Raw genomic sequence first — 20,364 nt, forward strand, 5'->3', positions numbered from 1 at the left:
TCTTGGGGGATCTGGAGGTGGAAAAATTACGAGGTATCTGTGTAGTATCATGGCGTTGACGGTCTTTTTGAATCCATGTAGTCACATCCAAGGGTATACTCTGGTTTGGATGCGACTGTCGAGGTGTTCAAGTCTTGTTTCATAGGTGGACATGAAGCTGCATTAACCTTCCAATAGCCTCAACCACTCCCCTTTCAGGAACATGTCTCCATTACCCTATGGTGGGCAGATAGACGACCTCTGTATGGGTTAACGATATCACCAATCTTTCGTCTGTGGTCTAGCCCATCATCTCGGTAACCCTCGCATCGCGCGACTGGGATACCAATGTGGCCAGGCACTTTAGCCGTAGCCCAGGGAGTCACCCCGTGCAGGTCAAGGATTCTATTCTGGAAGCTGGCCGGGGCGTCCTGCAGTAGATGCATCACTAATCTGGGATGCTCGCTTGCTGCCGGACATAAAAGGTTGAAGCTCATTGGTAGATTAAACACCGACGAGAGGAGGACGGGAACGGGGTTTTGTTGTAGGGTCCGGGTCCGGAGCCGTGATGGTGCCGGGGGACCAGGGGGGTGGTTTGTACTTGGATTGATGGCTTTCAAGATGATTTCTTATTGATGAGAATGTTTTTATATACACAAGACGCTCGTCTAATAGTTACTCATGTCAGCAGTAGAGCCTCCCATTAACAACGTTGTACATATCTTGAGCAAACTCAACGACCTTGATATCATCGTCCACCAGTTCACAACACCCCTGTCACGCCCACCAAATCAACCTGGAACCCTCCACCGTCTTAACCCTGACCCATCGCTTGCTCGCTCTGACGGGCCGGAGGACCCTCCGTGAATCCAGACTACGCAGCGACGAACCAATTCGCCAGAAACACGAGACGAGACGCTTGCTTGCGCCGGGACAAGGCCCTGAATAGGGAAGCTAGTAGGAGGGAATCTTTGTCGAATTGGTGTCTGGCTTGCCACAAGCAGTAACCATCATGTACAATGGCACGTCCTCTGCAGGATTAGTTGCAGACGTTCCTCGGCTCTTGACCACGTTCAGTGGAAAGGACCGGCCGCCTCCAACGCCCTGTGGCCCCCCTAATCTGTAGTGGGCTTGAGCGCTGAATGGAGGCCCACACCTCCCCCGGGGACCTTCGCATGTGATGGTCCCCGGGAGGTGGGCCCCCGCTAAAAAATATCCAAGTAGCGTCCATGCCCCCCGCCATCATCTCCATCATCGACGTCAAGCTCCCTTTCTCGGAATCTTTAGAGAGCTCCTCCCCGTACTAATTCTCGTGATACTTTTTTCACTCTGTCACTCATTTTTATTCATTGTTTCTCTTTGCATCGCTTCTCTTACGTTTGTTTAATCATGGCTTCAAATCCCTCCATGTCGGGCCTTGCTCGTCTGCCCGCGAACCTTCGTGGTAGCTTCGAGTCTGTCAAGCGCAGGAGACACGACGTTTCTTGGTCGCTTCTAAACCTCGATTTGTCAGTAGAATCGCATTCTGCAATGCGCGCGGGTTTGCGATTGATATAGATAGCTAACGATTGATATACACAGACTGCGAAATATTCTCTTCTTCCTCTTTGTCCTGCGATGGACTCGCCGCACCTTCTGGCAGCTCAAGGGTCGCGGCCTCATCGGCTCCATCGTCGAGCTCTACACCAACATCCGTCGCATCCTCTACGGTTACTTCCTCCGCGCTCCCGGTGTGCGCGGAAAGGTCCAGAAGCAGGTCAAGGACACTCTGCGCAAAATGTCCGACAAGATGGTCCCCAAGGACCAGATCCGCTACCTCACCCTACCCAAGGACGGTCTTCCTCACGACGCTGTCCGCTCCGAGCTCGAGAACCTCGCCAACATGGACCATACGCGCTGGGAGGATGGCTACGTGTCTGGTGCCGTGTATCACGGTGAGGATGAGCTGCTGAAGCTGCAGACAGAGGCATTCGGCAAGTTCACCGTCGCCAATCCCATCCATCCCGATGTCTTCCCTGGTGTTCGCAAGATGGAGGCCGAAGTTGTGAGCATGGTCCTTAGCATGTTCCACGCGCCTCCTGGTGCTGCTGGTACTTCCACCAGCGGAGGAACCGACAGTATTCTCATGGCTTGTCTGGCGGCGCGCCAGAGGGCGTACCACGAGCGGGGAGTCACGGAGCCCGAGATGTGAGTTGTTTTCTTGGCAGCCATTGCGCTTTGATATTGACCTATCGCGATAGGATTCTCCCCGAGACGGCTCACACAGCCTTCCACAAGGCTGCTCAGTACTTTAAGATCAAGATTCACCTCGTCTCTTGCCCTGGTCCTGACTACCAGGTCGATGTTCGCGCCGTCTCTCGTCTCATTAACCCCAACACCATCCTGTTGGTCGGCTCCGCACCCAACTTCCCTCACGGTATCATTGACGATATCGTTGCCCTGTCCAAGCTCGCTCTGAAGAAGGACATTTGGCTTCACGTCGACTGCTGTCTGGGTTCCTTCCTCGTTCCCTTCCTTGAGAGGGCGGGCTTCGAGTCTCAGCTCTTTGATTTCCGTCTGAAGGGTGTCACCAGCATCAGCTGCGATACCCACAAGTACGGATTCGCGCCCAAGGGTAACTCGACTTGTCTCTACCGCTCCGCTGAGCTCCGAACCTACCAGTACTTTGTGTCCCCTGACTGGTCTGGCGGTGTCTACGCTTCTCCTGGCATCGCCGGATCTCGACCTGGCGCGCTCATTGCCGGCTGCTGGGCGAGTCTGATGACGATTGGCGAGACTGGTTATATCGAGGCCTGCACCAACATTGTCGGCACCGCCAAGAAGATTGCCAATGCCATCCAGAGCACGCCTCTTGGTGGCGAACTCGAGATTCTTGGCAAGCCCCTTGTTTCGGTGGTTGCCTTTACAGCCCGTAACCTTAACGTCTACGATATTGCCGACGGCATGAGTGCCAAGGGATGGCATCTCAATGCTCTACAGAACCCCCCTGCTATTCACGTCGCTGTTACTCTGCCCATCACCAAGGTCTGGGAGAAGCTGATTGCCGACCTGGAGGCGGTCGTCGAGGAGGAGCGCGAGAAGGAACGTGTGCGAATCGTCGAGGGAAAGACGGCCCACGGAAAGGCCATGGGTGACACATCGGCACTGTACGGAGTTGCGGGATCGTTGCCAAACAAGAGCGTGGTGGTGGACCTTGCGACTGGCTTTTTGGATTTGCTGTACAAGGCGTAAGTTGATGGGAGGTTGGCGAAAACGGGAGCGCAATGCTGGTGACATATCTCATCTTTACTATGGTTATTGGAGTTGGCGTTTGTTTGGTGTTGATTGTAATGTTTGAGAGCGCTGTCTATCCCTTGGATACGGTGGATAGAAGGGATATCACGACGGGCAGAGGACCAGGTACACGGTATAAGGTACTGTGGATGGACCGTCATACACACATCGTTAGCCTCACTTTTGTTTCCTTCACTTTCTATCACTGTCTGGGGGTGGGAAACTGCATCCTCTCTTCTCTCCTGTCGGCAACAATCAATGATATCGAATCGAAAAGCAGTTGTTAACGCATTGCTTTTGTGCAATGTTTCCTGTGCTTATCTGCACAACTCGGCTGTTGTCGTGTTTCGGCAGATGCATGTCTTGTCTCCTTGCGTTGTGAAAATTTGAAGTTGTTGATGTTAGATACGCTCCCCTTCGGACAACCCGGGCAAGGCATCTATGCGTATATGTATATGTAGAGACGGGAAGTCCTTGTTTGACTTGATTGTACACTTGTCAAATCTCGATTCAACAACTCAAATGTGTTTTCTTCCAGATCGATCGAAACATGCGTCTCGAAAAGTCATCATATCGAAAGACATGGAAAGGACAAGTCACGAGAAACCTGGCAATAAGCAAAAATAGTACTTCCGTTTCTGTTCTTGAGCAGTTGTCCCGATAGTGTCGCATGCAAGCCATCAATAAGCCGCTGCCTATGAAATATTCTCATCTTACGCGTCGACACGGTTCCCGTCCCCATCGTGCAACCCAAAGTAACGTCTCTCACGAACGAGGGGAGCCTCACTGTCTCAGGTGAAGTAGTCATGTCATTCACACACCCTGTTTCGTAAAGGTCCCAGTTTACCACTTTTTGCCTCCCGTTGATCAAATACGCCCACCCATACACAACACAGCCAACGCCCGGCTCCAGTGCTGCACGACTGCACCGGGGGGAGGGGCACGTTGGTTCAATTGGAGAAGGGGGTTTAGAATAAGGCGGACAAGACGTTGGCGATCGCGGGGCGCGAACCAGGGTTGGTCTTGTCAGTTGTTGGCGGCCCCTCGTGGACATTGCGGCCCAATGGAGGAGGGGGGAGTGTTTTCCTCTGATGGGTTGGGGGAGTAGAAAATAGAACCCTTTTTTGTGATTTTCTTAGTGAAAAGGGAGTATCCGAGACAGTCAAGATTGACTTTTACATTGTTGATTTGTGAGTTTGAGAGGTTGGTGTGAGACGACTACTTGGCACTTACACATGCACACACGTCTTCTTACAGTCTGGGCAACAAGATAAAACGCCTTGTAATATAAGTACCCTTAACTTTTGAAGCCTGACCTGACGCACAAAGAGAAGCATCGACAAGGGAGGGGGTATCCATCCTCCTGCGCCCGGCTCATGCAACTCGGCCATCCCATCCTCCTCCCAAGGCGGGGGCCTCAATCGAGGCTGCTGAGCAACCCCAATCGGTCGACTCTTTTGTTAATCGGTGCGTGTGTCTGCATGTGTGTGCCCGGGAGACTAGTAGGACTCTGAGAGTTCAAGTCGTAATATGTAAAAGCCCGTTTGTGCCCTTCCATTCTGTTCGCCTCACTTGATCCTCAACTTTTTTTCCTTTCAAACTGTTGTGCAGCCTTTCTTGTGCTGCCCGTCATTTCTGCCCTTTTGTGTATCCCAGCACCGTGCAGGGACCCTTTTATCGTATACCGTTTATTTTGCCTTTCCCGTGTATCCCGTACCATGCTCTCCGATCCGTCGTCGTATCCCGTCCGGAGCGGAGGCGGCGTGGACCGAGGAGGTTTGCACAAGCCGGCCTTCCGCGAACGGATTCAAATACCCGATGATGCCTCTTCGGTTGATTCGGGGTCAAGCGATGCGCAGATGAAGAAGAGACTTGGTGCAGACATGTCCAAGGAGCAGGTGGAGGAGTTGGTGAGGAAGCTTACTATTGATGAGATGAAGACCAAGTGGTTTGACGAGATCTTTGCCAAGGTCAAGTCTGAGCGTGAGTTGTCTTTCGAGTTAGTCTGTATGTCCTGCTGACGTTTTGCAGTCGTCGAGCATCCTTCACCAGATACTCCATCTTCATCAGAACCATCAAGCCCAAAGTCCAATCCCATCGACCGGAGATCCTCCTTCCAAGCAACAGTCGAAGACGATCCCGAAGACCCAATGGCACAATCCTTTGAGTCCAGCAGAAGAAGCTCGAACCGGAGCTCAGCCGCATCAACATGCAGCCCTACGTCATCCTTCATCTCCGAGACCAAACCGACAAAGCCCTCCCTCGTCAACCATAACCACTCCCCGAGCGAGTCACCCCAGCATAGTCCCAAGATCCGGCAGTCTGTGCGCTTCTCCGATAAAGCGCCCGTTATTTTGAACGCTCGGCCGGCGACCCGCTCCGAGGTGCCCCGGCCGGAGCCTCCGGTGGTTGATAAGCAGGGGAATGCTCTGTCCGCGGTGGACCAGAAATGGGGGAGGCTTTTTGATGATAGGGGTGAACCGACTGCCCGGCTTGGTCAGGTTCTTAGAGGAATTGCCAACTACTTGGTGAGTTTCCCTCACTGCGTCTTGAGATTGAGTGAGTGCTAACTTGTGCAGATTGCTGAATACGCTCCTCACAACTCTCTTGTCGTCACACCAGAGAAACTCAACCAATTCTACGCCACCTACAAACTCGAATCCGAGGCATTTCCCTTCCAACGTAAGTACTCACTTACACTTGACAACACCTCCTCTAACACAGGTTAGAAATATTCGACTGCAATCCTCACGGAGCTCTCGATAACCTGGAGACTCTCTATCAACACCTCCGCTGCGAGAACCACCTCATCCAAAGACGTCCAACTGGCATGCCTCACATCCCCTCCCTTACTCCAGCCGGCTTTGAGCGTTGGATGGTCTGCCAGATCCAGGCTTTTCCTGATCAAGAGGCCAAGCGATTAAACCGTGTCATCGCTGACCTGCCCATCACCGCCGACGGACCTCTAGTCGATGGAAAGCCAGAGCGCCTGCCGAAGCAGCTTTCGAGACATCTTTTGCCTGCGGATCGACAGAGAGAGACACACGATCTTGTCGTCAATGCTATCGCTGACTGGATCAAGATGGCCAATGAGAACGACATCGAGTATCGAAGAGCTTCCTTTGATGAATCTCACAAGTCTAGCTCTTCAAGAGATGAAGGCACAGGACGGTACAGACCTGACGACTATCGGAGCCACGACTCGTCCAAGTATCGCCGCGGCTCAAAAGACAACTACAAGTCATCATCATCCCGCACCGATTCTTCAAGTCGCTTTGTTCCCCGTGCCAACTCGGATAACACGGTGAAGCCATCCAAGGAACACTCCCCACCCCCAACAACAACAACATCAAACCACCGATCTCGCAGTCCCATGTCAAACCGCTACCGCCACTCAACATCTGCTATCGAAAGCAGTTCCAGCCCTCCAGACTCGTACGACCTCGTCTCATCAAGCCACCGAAACGGGTACCCCAGCAGTCGACGAAACCGAGAAAAGGAGTACCGCTACTACCAAGGTCGGGAACCAAAGACCTCAACAGAGGCAACACCACGCTCAATCCCTCGCCGAGAAAGTGAGCGACGAAGCCCGATAGTCGAGGGCAGTGAAAGAGACCCTCATGGTCTCACATACGATGAATACATGCGTCTTAACCCACGAGCCATGAGAAACGTGGTTGTGGACGATGGAGGCCACTATCGGACTCACACCAACGGGACTGATGAAAGGTCTCGCTAATATGTTTTTAACTAAAAAAGATCCATGGAAGATCTTGTTTTTGGGATGTAATTTCACCACATTTTTAAAAGGGGTTTTCAAGATCCTCATTAAAGGATCTCTATTTTCTTTCCTAATTTTTTCTTTACCATATCACTATTTAGTTTGACCTTTGGGTTATTACTTTTCTACATTACGAGATTGACGACGATTCAACGATTTTCTTTTGTTTACTGGGACAATACTTTTAGATCAATCATGAGATTGCACTTGGGGGGGAGGCTCATAGTCATGGAATACAAGTTTCGTTGTACGTTTGACACGCACACATATACATACACATGTTCCTCTTGGAAACGTTTTACAAACACGTGGTCTTATGGTGAGTCAAACTGTGATGCGCCCGATGTTGTGTCAGGGGTAGATGTTCATGGGTTGATGTGTATCGTTTTGAGTCACTGTTGTCAATGTTGACTTGTGTTGATATAGCAACAGCATCTCACAAACAGGCATCATCATCTTGACAGTCGCATTTTCATCAAAATTTCTACTGAGGCCATCACCAGTTTGCTAAATTAAGGTACTTGGGAATCAATACATTCCGTACACCATCAATTACCCAGGTGCTGTCAACAGGCATCCAATTTATCGCCACCTCGTCAAATCAGGTTTTCCGTCCCCCTCCTCTACAACACTCTTGAACCCTGCCACTCCAGCCGAAGATCGTAACCCTTCATGACCATGCACTTATCCTTGGCCCCCATCACCTGCCTGGTGCACCCATGTTGGACATTCTGCATGGCGTTTTAGGGAAGCTGACCACGTCGTTGGCGTCGCGCGGATGTAGCCGCTGCATGACAGGGACCAGAGTTTAATCGATAGCATGGTGTTTTGGCCAGTTATGTGTCGTGGGTGATGTAATGAATGTAGGCTCTACTGTTTTTGTAGATGAAAAGGGTCAAGACGATGGAAAGGTGACAACGTGTAAGTTGAACCGGATGAACACGACACAACACCACTTTCTCGGGTGGCGAGTGTTTCCCACCAACATCAACGGGCGATCCCAGGAATTGGGCTTCTATAAGGGATCTACTTCGTATCATGGGATCAGGCTGCCTCCTTGATTGAAAATTCGCCTGCCTTGCGACACAGCCGAGTGTGAGGGTGGAAAGATGGGGTTGCTCTCGGGCATGGTTAAGGGTATCCACGGCAGAGCAAGACTGGACTCATGACTTGATTCATGAGTCCTGAGCCGCGGGAACAAACCAGAGCCCAAATTCACCTTGTCGAATATCAACGAGATTCAGCACATCAAAGTGGCCTTGACGAGGGGGGCTGTTTAGGGAAATGGAGGAAAGGCCTGAGGGTAGAAGTGACACACCAACTGTTGAACGTTTACGGCCTATGTCCCAGGGAGTATAGCTATCACATATATGACCAAGAAGAACTCTGTAGGAATTCCCATCTACCTTGGCTTCTCTTCTCTCATTCTGAAGCAGTGACGATATGGGTGAAGAACGATTGACGAGTTCACTAAAGACAACCCTAGAGGTTAGGTGTTGAAGAGCTTTACGGGACATTACAACAGCTACATTTAAACGATGGAGAATATGGACTGCGACGTTTTTTCATTTACTGTTTTAGCAAATGACGCTTGTGTGTTTGTGGCGCCGTTTCAGCATGACTGACGGATACATAGAGGGGATTTTGTTTCACTGCAATATTAACCCCGCCCAAGGCGGCGGTAGTACAAGGCAAAACGTGAGCTTCTGTTCTCCTACTCTTAAATTATCGTTAGATAAAGAGATGTAAGAACACCAATGAAGATTCGTCAAGGGAAGCTCTAGTGATTGGGTGTTGGATGATGTTCACGATAACGACTTCACTTACACGAAAACATACACCTGAATCGATGCCTCTGTATCCCTTTGGTTAGCAACCCCTGTGTGCTTGTACCACCCTTTCAACATGGCCTAACATTGGATCCGGCCGGATAGATATTCACATACAAGACCGAGATGTTGACTTTGTCGCCTTTATATGTACAAGTAACGCTCGCGTTCTTCCTCGTTCATATCGTCAACCTCTTCCCTCCCCCTTCATTTGGCGTCTTCTTTCTTCAGTCTCTACTCCGGCTATAGGCAATCCAGCCTGTAGCTCCGATACCCCTAATTTAGGTAGCGTGCTTGGGAAAGGGAATTCATAAGCCGGAGGCTGTCCCATGCATTACCAACGAACACCTACTTCACTGCAATTTTAACCCCGCCCAAGGCAATAGAGGTCAGATGTAAGCGGGCTGTTAGAACCTCAGCCAAGTCGAGCATACACCACAGCAAGTCTATCCGATCGAATTGATACATGGTATATTCATCATCGCGAAAAAATCGCGAGAGGTTCAGTGCCCAGCCATCTATAGCTTTGTCTAACTCGGTGGTTTCAATCACCACCATTCACCTCAAAGCACAAAAAACCTCAGCCTATTAAAACAAAAAAGGGTCATTTCTAATACATTTTCTCCCTCCTGTATGCTCTCATCTAGTACCCCCTTTTGCATCCAGTTGACAATCTTCAAACGCCGAAAAAGTCATTTTCCTCCGGGAATCAAACAAAGTCTAGGTTTTTAAAACTGCACTCCCTCACCGACGCCGTTCTGGTACTCCAGGAGAATCTCCTTGGTGATCTGCTCGAGGCATCCGGAGCTGGCGGCGACGAAACCGAGGACGGGGGGAGATGCCTTGAGGACCTTGCTCTGGTACTCGGGGTGGTACTGGACGCCCACGAACCAGGGGTGGTCCTTGAGTTCGACGACTTCCATGCGGTTGCCCGTGTCGTCCTTGCCGATGAAGTGGAGGCCTGCGCCCTCAAGCTGCTCGACGTAGTCGGGGTTGACTTCGTAGCGGTGTCGGTGGCGCTCGTGGACGACGTCTGCGTTGCCGTACAGAGCTCGGAGCTTGCTCCATTCGCTGCCGGGCTGGAAGTGAGTGGCTCGAGATCCCTATATATCAAGTCAGCAGGTGTTAGTTGTAGAAACGAAATCTCCTTACAAGTCTCATGGTGCCACCCTTCTCGGTCTTGCTACCCTCAGGCATGAAGATGATGACGGGGTGCTCAGCGTTGGCGGTAAACTCCTCCGAAGCAGCATCCTTGAGGTTGCAGAGCTTGCGCGCCGCCTCAATGACAGCCACCTGCATGCCCAGGCAGATACCCAGCATGGGAATCTTTCTCGTGCGAGCCCAGCTCGCCGCCTTGACCATGCCCTCGGTGGCACGGGAACCGAAACCTCCGGGGATCAGGATGCCGTCGGCGGTGCAGACCTCATGCCAGGCCTTGTGGTACTTTGTGGGGTCGGCGTCCTGCGTCGACTCCTCCAGGTGCTCAGAGTCCACCCACTTGATGTGAAGAGCCTTCTGGCATCGCATGGCAGAGTGCTCGAGAGCCTTGGTGACCGAGAGGTAAGTGTCGTGCGTCTCGACGTACTTGCCAACCAGAGCAATCTCAACCCGGTCGACGTGCTGTCGGGGGTTGACAGTCTTCTGCCACACCTCCCAAAGCTGAGCACCCTTCTCGACGAGGGCAGGGGGAATGGTCAGCTTGTCCAGCTGCAGACCCGTCTTGAGCTGCTGGAGCAGGCCCTCAGTCATGAGCAGATGGGGAACTTGGTAGACGGTCTCCATATCTCGCACGGCAATAACTTGCTCCATATCGACGTGGCAGCTGCTGGCAATCTTGGCAACTGTGGCCTCATGGGGAGGTCGTTCACATCGGCACGCGATCTACCCAGGTTAGCTACTATTCCGGAAATAATGCAGTCCCAAGGACGAACCAAGTCTGGCAAAAGACCCCTGGAACACTAGTTAGCAAATTGGTTCAAACATGTAGTGAGTTGTTAGGGCGAGTTTGCAAACTCAAGAACCCAGCCACAACGGGGCAAACTCACGCTTGACGGGCTCCACGAATAGAGTGCTGCGTAGGCTTGGTCTTCTCCTCTCCGTGAATGACGGGAACGTAGGAAACGTGAATGTTGACAAAGTTGCCCTTGCCAGCTCGTTGACGGAACTGGGTCAACGCCTCAACGAAGGGCATGCTCTCGATATCACCGACGGTTCCTCCCTAAGGATGGTAAGTTTCAAGTAACACAAGATGCGAAGCGTCCTAGAGCATAGGACCCCGCCTGGGCTCGTGGTTACATACCAGCTCAACTTGGACATGGTCAGCAAAGGCACTTCATCTATAGCCTGTGGTGCAAAACATACCGATACACACATCAGGCTCATCTCCCGAGTCGTCAACGGGAATTCTGGCAACACGCTCAATCGAGTCTTGGATAGCGTTTACGACATGGGGCACGACTTGGACAGTCTTTCCGAGATAGGTGCCTTTACAAAACTTGTCAGCTTCGCGATGGCTGCAAGTCTTTCTGGGTCGGTATACCTTTTCGCTCTTCTGATAGCACAAAGCTGACAGGGTTTAGTCTTGGCACTTTCAAGGCCAGGGATTCTTTCGCAGACATACTTGTAAATCTTTCCAGTGGTAATGTTGCTCTACGGATCCGGGTTAGAGGAGAATACAAGAGTACGTGGGCGTAATCTGAGCTTACCTCCTTTGTGAGATTAAGGCCCAGGTATCTTGATACGATAGTCAGACGGCATTCTCGGTCACGAATATAGCGATTTTACCTTTCATAGTTGCCCAGGTCAAGATCACTCTCACCACCGTCCTAACCCAGTCAGCAAGAGTTGCGCGTCCGAAATGGAGCGGGGCGCATTACGTTGAGGACGAAGCATTCACCGTGCTCCTTGGGACTCATGGTGCCTTGACTCCCAGTCAGCAGGACAGCTCTGCCTGGGGAACTACATTTGTTGGGGACTCGCCGGCATCAATATTCAAATAAGGATCTATCTTCACGGCCGTGACCTTGAGGCCCAGGGTCTTGAGAAGAAGGCCCGACGAAGAGGCTGCATGGTAGATAACAAGAGGTTAGTTACGGTGAAGGAGGGGCACGGTGTTGCTTTGACTTCGTACCAATGATGCCCTTGCCAATGCCGGAGATGACACCTGACGATCAAGTTAATATGGGGATTTCGATAGATGGGACAATAATTCAGTACATACCTCCAGAAACTAGAACGTACTTCATCTTGTCGGTCGGGGATAAGCTGATTTGTTGGTGGTGACGGATGAAGCATTCGTGAAAGTTGAAAAATTTCGACGCTTGCCAGGCTCCATAGAGGCACAGATTAGATACGGGTGGGGCTGCACAGTGTGCGAGCACAGAGTGCACTGGGCATCAAACCTCGACGCTGACTCTCCCTCGATGCCATGAATCGTCAGCCTTGAGGCTCTGCTTTGACTTTCGGCAATACCGATTTGCTCAAGAAGCTGACAGATTCATCTGCCTCACGTTGAAACTCAATGGAATAAACAGTTAATTTATCCTTTCACAGGACACTACTATGATGAACCAATGAAGCAGTCCCTCATGCTTCAAACCAAACACCAAAATTATTGTCTCACCGAAAAAAAACAATGGAAAAAAACAAGACTTTCTATAGCCAGGCTCCACTCGATCAGTACTGGACTTTTTGTGCCACGAGTTGGGAAAAAACATTGCTGTGCCGTCTACACCGGTGCTATGCAAAGGGTGAAAAAATATGTGAATGTGAATGCTTGCATTGAGAAAGGGGGTATCTGTGATTTGTGCTAGTAGAGGTGCTCGGGAGCAGGACGCGGACAGAGCGTGTAAACATGACATTGATATGACATGTGGATAATGAGATGGGCGACCTTGAGGCCGGTGTCGTGGGACATGAGTGAACCATGGCAAGCGTAAACAGTCGCTGGGCGCGTGAGATGTAGTAGAATAATGCGTTGTCGTTAAAGTCGTTATAGCGTTGCGCGTGCCACTGCCCTTTAAAGCGTGGACTTCATCATGCTGGCGAACCAGGGTACGGAGAACCAAGACTGGAAAGACTGGCGATACTAGTGCGGTTGACACGTTTGCGCTTCATGGCTTGGTAGTCCTGCTTGAAAGAAGAGAGGCATCGTTGAAGTTCCTTGTCCGGGTGAGGAGGCAGTTGGATCTCAACTGCCTTGAGACAAATCCGTAGATGCTGGAGCTCGTCGTCGTTTTCGCGAAGCTCTTGCTCACTGCGTTGTGTTAGAGAAGAAGGGCAGAAGGCTGTCCGGGGTTCTTACAGATGAGATACCCGGTTCTGAAGAAAGATGATGCGTTGGGCGGCACGTTCGGCACGCTCAATAAGGAGACCTTGGATATGCTGCGAATATGTTAGGACGGGTGGGACAAAGATAAGAACTGCAGCTTACTTCCGACTCCTCCTGGCGAGCTTTGAGATTGGCGACGAGTTGAGACATCTCTTCGTTGAGCTGCGTCACTTCCTGGATAACCTTCTTGGCCTGAGCCACCGTCATGCCCATGTTGGGTGGAGGGTCAGGTTCCGGCTCCGGCTCCGGCTCGGGGTCCCTCCGGATAGACGCTGATAAGTCGGAGAAGCGGGTCCGGAAGATGGATGAACCCGGAGAGCTGAACAAGGAGTCACCGGGACTGCGCATGTCGACGCTCAGGGGCCGTCGGGGAGTGGGACGAGGTGAGGGAGTGGACGGGTTAGATGAGAATGAGACTGTCTTCTTCATTCTGGTGGATGCTTCCAAGTGGTCCAGCTGGGCGGTGAGGAGGTCGACGTCGACATCATCAACATCATCGTTGCCGGATGTGAGTTCATGAGCGAGTTGACTCAGACGCCGGGCGAGGGTGTCGCGGTTGCTCCGGCTGAGACGGGCACCCCGTCGGGCAGTTGGTGAGGCGTCATCGGGCTCTTGGTCGTGATGAGAAGAATGCCTTGAACCGGAGAGCTCCCTCCTCAGCGGGCTCAAACGTCCAGTGGAGAAGCCGAGACTAGAAGCAACACTCGGACTAGACAGTAATGAGGGCGTCCTCATGCCAGGAAGGTCCTGATCCGGGACAGAGTCATGGTCGTCGTGATAGCGATGGCGGTAGTCGCTGCGGTAGTCGTTGCCATAGGAAAAATACCCGGTGGCTGGGGTCGTCGCGCCGGACGAAGATTTTGAGATGGGCATCTTGCGATCAGGCGTCGAAAAGATGAGCTGCTCATCGGTGACAGATGCAGCTGCGGCGGCTTCAGCTGCAGCGATGGCAGCGGCAGGATCCTCGTCGATGGCAGCGAGATCCATGGTTGCGAGTGGACAAAATAGAGGGACTCGGTCGGTATGTGCAGCGAGACCTGACCTGGCTTGACTGTACAGCTCACCAGAGCCTCACAAGCCCTTTTTGAGAACCAGAACCTTTCCAAGACACCCGCCTAAAGGAGACGAACGACGTGGCCGTGGGTGGATCGCACAAACGAGAGAAAAAAAACAGCACTAAGCCTCACCGACTCCCCTGGAGAAGCGGGAGGCTGGAGCACCGTCCACCAACCAAAGACGTAGCTTTGGGCGTGGTCCTCAAACTTGGTCGGCCGGGGGGGCTGCCAAATGAAGGGCCCAGTGGGCCACAGGAGGCCCCAGAAAGGGGGCGCAAAGAGAGAAGCGAAGCAAGGGCGTCAAAAGTAAGACGATGAATCGACTACTCGCGCCCACGAGGTAGGCCTGGAAATCTGCGTCTCTGTCGCGCGTGCGGCCTCAGTCTCTCCCTTTGGCTTTGGGTCGAGTCATTTGGGTTGGGTTGATGCAGTCAGTGGAGGAGGAGAATCTGTTTGGCTGCGCTTAAGCAGGTCGGGGCCAGCCCCATATTTAATCCGGACCAATCACGTAACATCAAATCGAGATACGTCATGCTTCGCCTATTTTTGGCTGCGACACAAGTATCGGCCACCAAGCGCCTGGCCTTGTAAGGTTGTGGCTAAAACTCGACTCTGAAGAGGGAATGGGGATTTCAGCGGTAACAATGGTGACAATAAAAGTGGTGAGACATAAATACTCCGATGGATGCACTCTCGCGATTAAGGAAAAAGCACTGTCGTAATTACCCCCTTACTGCAGCACAGATACCTAGACATTCGAGGGTCTCATTTCCAATCTGTTCATTTTTTATCCTCAGGCCCCTAGCGAGATTCTTCCCCGCGTGACAAGTCACCTGATTTACAAAACGAAGACGAAAGCAACACCAGAGACAAAGGATCAACAGCGGCGCACCTCCTTCTGACAACAGCTGGTCTTTTGCCCCGGCAACATGCCCTTTGCATTGTTCTTGAAAAAACTGAGAAGCGGTTGGTCGGCATGTGACCGAGCTGAGCCTGATTGGAGGTGGGGTGTGGGGTACCGAGACGGCTTGTGAAAGGGCCTGGCGGCGCCTCCAACGATGGATGCTCGATGGAGTCTGGGGAACTTGATTGCCGGGAGCATAGATGGGCAGTTTATAGTTGAGTGTATCTCATGATTTACGCACCTAAGTAGCGGATTACCTTTCTAGGAAATCAAAAGACAGGAGTAGGATCGGGCAAATATTGATTCAAAATATCCGAAAAAGGCAGTCCGTTCTCGAGACGAGCAACGCAACACGTCTCTTGGACGCCATGTTCGCAACAGCGCCTCGCCTCTGTTCTCGACCCTCTCGCCAACCCTTGTCTCCGACGCAGAACATCTTCCACTCACCCCGAGCTTGCCGCTGCGAGTCGCGGTTCTTCCCCCCGGCGAGCAAGGTCCAGGCCCTAACTCTCCCTTAAAAGTGACGGCCTGTAGCCAGATCTCTTCGATTTGTGGTGCGCCGTTCATGCCTCCATGGCCTGACCCGGGCCCCCGGAGATTTCCCCGAGGTGAGTCGACCGTACCCCGACATCTGAGCTCGGAGACCGGCGGGGAAAAGGTTCAGATTGTCAACCCCGTAAAAAGGAAAGAAAGTCTACACGCCCATTCAACAAGATGCCTCTGCTAGAGATTGACCGCTTGCAGATACCTCTTCTTAAGCAAATATACATTTTCTTCTAAAGTCCCGTAGGCCCGTATCCTTCACCCCGGGAAGCAAAGGCACAGCTCCGCGTCCCCGTAAAAGCGTCTCCATCATGTACCCCCCTCAGAGGGAGAAAATGGATGGGCTTCCCCATACTCGATCCCACTTTGGAGCAGCCGGTCCTGGGTACCTCTCTAAGATGGGAGGTCTCAATGACGTTTTTCCCCTTGTCATAGCAATGCATATCCCGTAGCTATCCCCGGCAATGTGTGTTGCTACTGCTTGGCCCCCCAAACCCCGAAAGCATCATTAGGTGCTCATCAACCGAGCACTCCCGCACCTGACCTTGGGCTTTACTAGTCCCGTCTTCTTCCACCTGCTCTTGCTCCCCATTCTCACCTCGTCTCTATTTTTTCCGGGATCTTCCATTGTGCGCGTCTATCGTTTCTCTAGTCTCACGCGACACCAATTTCTGCCATATTTTCTTTTTCAACCGCAGCTGCCATTCTCCATCTGAAGAAGAAAGCAGGGAACACGCCGCTGACCGAAGAAATACGTACCTCCGGACTGCCTCGGCTTCTCCCGCTATTCGCACACCTCCAGTCTAGTCACCGCGGGGCCGCCTTCAATTGATACCTACCTACCCTTCCTCCTCCAAATCCTTGACTCACTCACTCTCCCATTCTCCCCCGCAGCCGAGGCCAATTCCTTTCCCTCACGACACGCGCCCGCCGTCTACTCTGCTTCAACATAGAGGGCTCTCCTTCAATGACGACGCCGTGAGTTCGTCCTTCGTCTGCAACTCTCACGGACGCCCTCCGCAGCGGGATCCCGGTCTCTCCCTCCGTCCGTCCGAGCCTGCCTCCGAGTCCGAATCCTCTCTCCCCTCGTGCTCTCCCGCCTCTACTACATAGAAATCCACTGCCCATCATGTCGTGGAAGGCTTCAGAACGTTTGATGGATACCATCCGGCATTATGCCAGGTTTCCCGCCACTGGTGTCAGCTTGCGCCAGATGGTGCAGTTTGGCGAGAAGCCCTCGGTCGGTATGTTTCTACTCGCCTCAAGCCCATTGAGGGCCCCCGGACCTTTCACAGGCACGCTGACTCTTGATTTTCTTAGGAACCCTATTCCGAGCTTCCCAATTCCTCGCCGAGGAGCTACCAATTCGCCTGGCCCACCGCGTGCAAGAGCTTGACGAGCTCCCAGATGGTCTCAATGAGATGCCCTCGGTGATCAAGGTCAAGGACTGGTACGCCCAGTCTTTTGAGGTATGCGATCACAAGCCAATCCCTTGAAAAGCGCCAAACTGACTTGGCTGCAGGAAATCACCCAACTCCCCCGGCCACAGCTCCCCCAAGATGTACGCACCCGCCTCATGAAACCTGCAAAGACCCTCGGCCGCCAGGCCTTCCGCCTCCCTCCCGCGACCCCCAATCCCTCAATTGACGAGGGTGAATCCTCGGGATGGGGAGGTCTCCAGAATGGAAACGGCAACGGAAAGAAGGCCGTGACGCGGCGTTACTTTGCCGTCGTCGACGACACGGGCGATTGGCCCGCCGACCTGCACCTCTACAACCAACGCTTCGCCCAGACTCTCCACGACATCAAGCGCCGTCATGATGGCGTCGTCACTACTATGGCCCAGGGTATTCTCGAGTACAAGCGCCGTCGCCAGCGAATGCAAATCGACAGCACCATTCAGTCCTTCCTCGACCGTTTCTACATGTCCCGTATCGGTATTCGTATGCTCATCGGCCAACACATCGCCCTAACGGACCAGAGCCATCACCGAGATCCTACCTACGTCGGAATCATTTGCACAAAGACCAACGTCCAGGACCTCGCCCAAGAAGCCATTGAGAACGCCCGATTCGTCTGCGAAGATCACTACGGCCTCTTTGAAGCCCCCAAGGTCCAGCTCGTCTGCAACCCTAGCCTCAACTTTATGTACGTTCCCGGTCACCTGTCACACATGCTCTTTGAGACCCTCAAGAACTCGCTGCGCGCCGTCGTCGAAACCCACGGCATGGACAAGCAGGCCTTCCCTGTGACAAAGGTTATTGTGGCCGAGGGCAAGGAGGATATTACCATCAAGATTTCTGATGAGGGTGGTGGTATCCCTCGAAGCGCCATTCCTCTCGTCTGGACCTACATGTACACCACTGTCGACCGCACGCCGAGCCTGGACCCTGATTTCGACAAGAGCGACTTCAAGGCCCCAATGGCTGGATTCGGATACGGATTGCCCATCTCACGTCTATACGCGCGCTACTTTGGCGGAGATCTAAAGCTCATCAGCATGGAAGGGTAAGTTTGCAACTCAGAGGCCCCATCATGACCTCCACTCTTCCCCCGCATATGACGACCCAAGTTCATGATTAACACGCTCTCCAGATACGGCACCGATGTCTACCTCCACCTGAACCGCCTGTCCTCGTCGTCCGAGCCCCTCCAATAGCAATTAGACGCCCCCGGCGCACAGAACCTTCAGGTTCCCCCTTGGGTTCTCCGCAAACGACTACAGAACCGGAACCGGGAGGTCTCGGAACGGAAACAGGTGGGCGACGCCGAGGCGGTGGTCAACGCGCCCCCGCGAAGCAACTATACGAGTCCACAGGAAGTCTAATGGATTTTTTCTTGGAAAAGGGAATCATCGTCACCCGCGGCAGAACCGTGCGCCGGAGCAAAACACAGACGAGAGCAAAAAGACATGCTATATCAACATCAACACTATCTACTACTACTACTACTATAAACAAGACGAGGCGGCTCAGGCAGCCCAAGTCGCCAACGTCGATATGCCCACGGCAATACCATCTAAATCGGAATGCACAGGTCACCTGGATATTCGAAAATGGAGGAAAGCGACAACTCCAGCCGGGAGAAGACGATACACACAACCAGGATCACGGACGGCCATTTTGGTTCACCCAACCTGAAGAACCGATCCGTGTACAAGCCGGTCTGTCGGCGAGCCTCGACGCTCTGTACAGCCTGGCCAAGCGCGTTGTTATGCGCATGTTTAGGAAGTGAAGGAGCCGGAGCTGTAACATTGAAATCACTACATGATATTATATCGGGGGACGATGACGGAATTTTACGGAGGCGGAAGCTCATTGTATGATGCAGAGCAAATGAAGGGAATGGAAGGGGCATGAATGAATTGGAGGAGGATTGGTTGCGGGTGGCTTTATTGTTGGCAAAGCAGCATGCATGCATGTACATGGAACAAAAACACTTCTACGGGAGTCTTGGTCATGGGTAGGAAATATCATTGCACTTGTCTTTTGGTTACTCGATGGAAAATCTGGTCTGAAGTGAGCAAAGTGAGGCTCACTCGTATAGTGGAAGAACAGAGTCGCGAGGCTTCAGAGAAACAATACAGAAGGGCGTGTGCCCAGTGTGTGTTTTCGCTCCCGGCAAAGATATTTCAACATCTTACTATATGTGTATGGTATCTATTCCAAGGAGTACAGTCTTCTTTGCAGATACTTACGTATACGCTGTACCATTTCTCGTCACCTCAAAGAATCAGTTCAACCACTCAACGCCAGGAGCAGAATATATTTATAAAAACTAGGAAATCTTGCAGACTGCTCACATGGAGCTCACCAAATTGATTGGTGTATATATATAATCGAGCTAACTCGTAGCTCTGTCACCATCAAGGTGACACTCACACTCTGACCTCACTCCCTTGCATGGCTAGGGAGAGATGTATGATCCTATCAAAGGCTTCTCAAGTTGCCCTGAGTCGCACCTTGTACCCCTTGAATTCCTCAATCCTAAACCTCCCATCTTCAAAAAAGACAACCTGACCCAGATCCAAGCCCGTCACCTCGCTAAGCTTGGCAACGTGATCAGCAACAAAGCCGTAAAACAACCTAAGATACTGAAACTCAACAGGCAGCGTGCAGATAGTGTGCAGCAGCGTCTCGTGCATCTGGATGATGCACGACATGGCCTCGTGCCGGGGAAACTCCTCGCCGTCGACCTTTTCCCTCAGGAGGAGGGCCCAGCTGTCGGTGGCGCGGACAGCCCTGTTGTAGATCTCTGCCCCGGGGATTCTGTTCTCCCTCCCGATGTCTTTCTCGAACACGGGCCATCTGATCCACGGGATTCGAAGCTTTACCTTGACGTAGTCGTTGTCGCGGTCAAACTGCCTCGACTCGCAGGTCCAGTCGCCGCTGGGATGTACCCATTTGTAGTCGAGATCCATATACATTGCCATGATGAATTATTTCTTTTTAGGGTGTATTACTTACTTGTTGTCTTTTGAAACTGGGTGGTTGCTCTTATAACCTGGATAATGAGTGAATCAGTTTAATTGGAACAATTAGAACAGGGGAGTTTGTGAATTGATGTTGGTTGGAATGATTCTGAATGATGAGCGAGGGGATGAGGCTATTTTAATTCCTTCGATCTAACTCTCGATCAGTGTACGTGGTTCATAATAGGAACAAAGAGTT

The 20,364-nt window shown here is 52.2% G+C and overlaps 6 protein-coding genes across 6 annotated transcripts; 3 read left to right on the forward strand and 3 right to left on the reverse strand.

The window, feature by feature from the left end:
- Positions 1-1,272: 1,272 nt before the first annotated feature.
- Positions 1,273-3,542, forward strand: NECHADRAFT_63095 (uncharacterized protein). Its single transcript, XM_003048306.1, has 3 exons — positions 1,273-1,487; positions 1,561-2,166; positions 2,220-3,542. Exons 1-3 carry the CDS (start codon positions 1,369-1,371, stop codon positions 3,208-3,210), a joined length of 1,716 nt encoding a protein of 571 aa, XP_003048352.1. The 5' UTR covers positions 1,273-1,368; the 3' UTR covers positions 3,211-3,542.
- A 1,509-nt stretch (positions 3,543-5,051) lies between these two features.
- NECHADRAFT_63097 (uncharacterized protein) lies at positions 5,052-7,289 on the forward strand. Its single transcript, XM_003048307.1, has 4 exons — positions 5,052-5,235; positions 5,284-5,780; positions 5,832-5,934; positions 5,982-7,289. Exons 1-4 carry the CDS (start codon positions 5,112-5,114, stop codon positions 6,989-6,991), a joined length of 1,734 nt encoding a protein of 577 aa, XP_003048353.1. The 5' UTR covers positions 5,052-5,111; the 3' UTR covers positions 6,992-7,289.
- A 2,301-nt stretch (positions 7,290-9,590) lies between these two features.
- NECHADRAFT_95777 (uncharacterized protein) lies at positions 9,591-12,107 on the reverse strand (the record flags this gene model as incomplete). The annotated part of the gene is made up of 13 exons (XM_003048497.1): positions 9,591-9,965; positions 10,015-10,743; positions 10,794-10,812; positions 10,908-11,080; positions 11,158-11,192; positions 11,224-11,375; positions 11,483-11,511; positions 11,568-11,595; positions 11,647-11,687; positions 11,739-11,787; positions 11,838-11,925; positions 11,993-12,025; positions 12,083-12,107. The coding sequence occupies 13 exons, from the start codon at positions 12,105-12,107 to the stop codon at positions 9,591-9,593; spliced, it is 1,776 nt and encodes a 591-aa protein (XP_003048543.1).
- A 720-nt stretch (positions 12,108-12,827) lies between these two features.
- On the reverse strand, positions 12,828-14,632 carry NECHADRAFT_71364 (uncharacterized protein). Its single transcript, XM_003048498.1, has 3 exons — positions 13,295-14,632; positions 13,166-13,245; positions 12,828-13,117 (listed from the first exon to the last, which is right to left on the reverse strand). Exons 1-3 carry the CDS (start codon positions 14,177-14,179, stop codon positions 12,898-12,900), a joined length of 1,185 nt encoding a protein of 394 aa, XP_003048544.1. The 5' UTR covers positions 14,180-14,632; the 3' UTR covers positions 12,828-12,897.
- Positions 14,633-16,823: 2,191 nt separating this feature from the next.
- NECHADRAFT_95779 (uncharacterized protein) lies at positions 16,824-18,353 on the forward strand (the record flags this gene model as incomplete). Its single annotated transcript, XM_003048308.1, has 4 exons — positions 16,824-16,938; positions 17,015-17,163; positions 17,301-18,202; positions 18,290-18,353. The coding sequence occupies 4 exons, from the start codon at positions 16,824-16,826 to the stop codon at positions 18,351-18,353; spliced, it is 1,230 nt and encodes a 409-aa protein (XP_003048354.1).
- A 198-nt stretch (positions 18,354-18,551) lies between these two features.
- Positions 18,552-20,126, reverse strand: NECHADRAFT_84094 (uncharacterized protein; the record flags this gene model as incomplete). The annotated part of the gene is made up of 6 exons (XM_003048499.1): positions 18,552-18,608; positions 18,794-18,939; positions 19,338-19,353; positions 19,392-19,417; positions 19,576-19,600; positions 19,656-20,126. The coding sequence occupies 6 exons, from the start codon at positions 20,124-20,126 to the stop codon at positions 18,552-18,554; spliced, it is 741 nt and encodes a 246-aa protein (XP_003048545.1).
- Between the last annotated feature and the right edge of the window lie 238 nt (positions 20,127-20,364).

The sequence above is a fragment of the Fusarium vanettenii genome (genome assembly GCF_000151355.1).
Source record: "Fusarium vanettenii 77-13-4 chromosome 8 genomic scaffold NECHAsca_11_chr8_3_0, whole genome shotgun sequence".
NCBI lineage: Eukaryota > Fungi > Ascomycota > Sordariomycetes > Hypocreales > Nectriaceae > Fusarium > Fusarium vanettenii.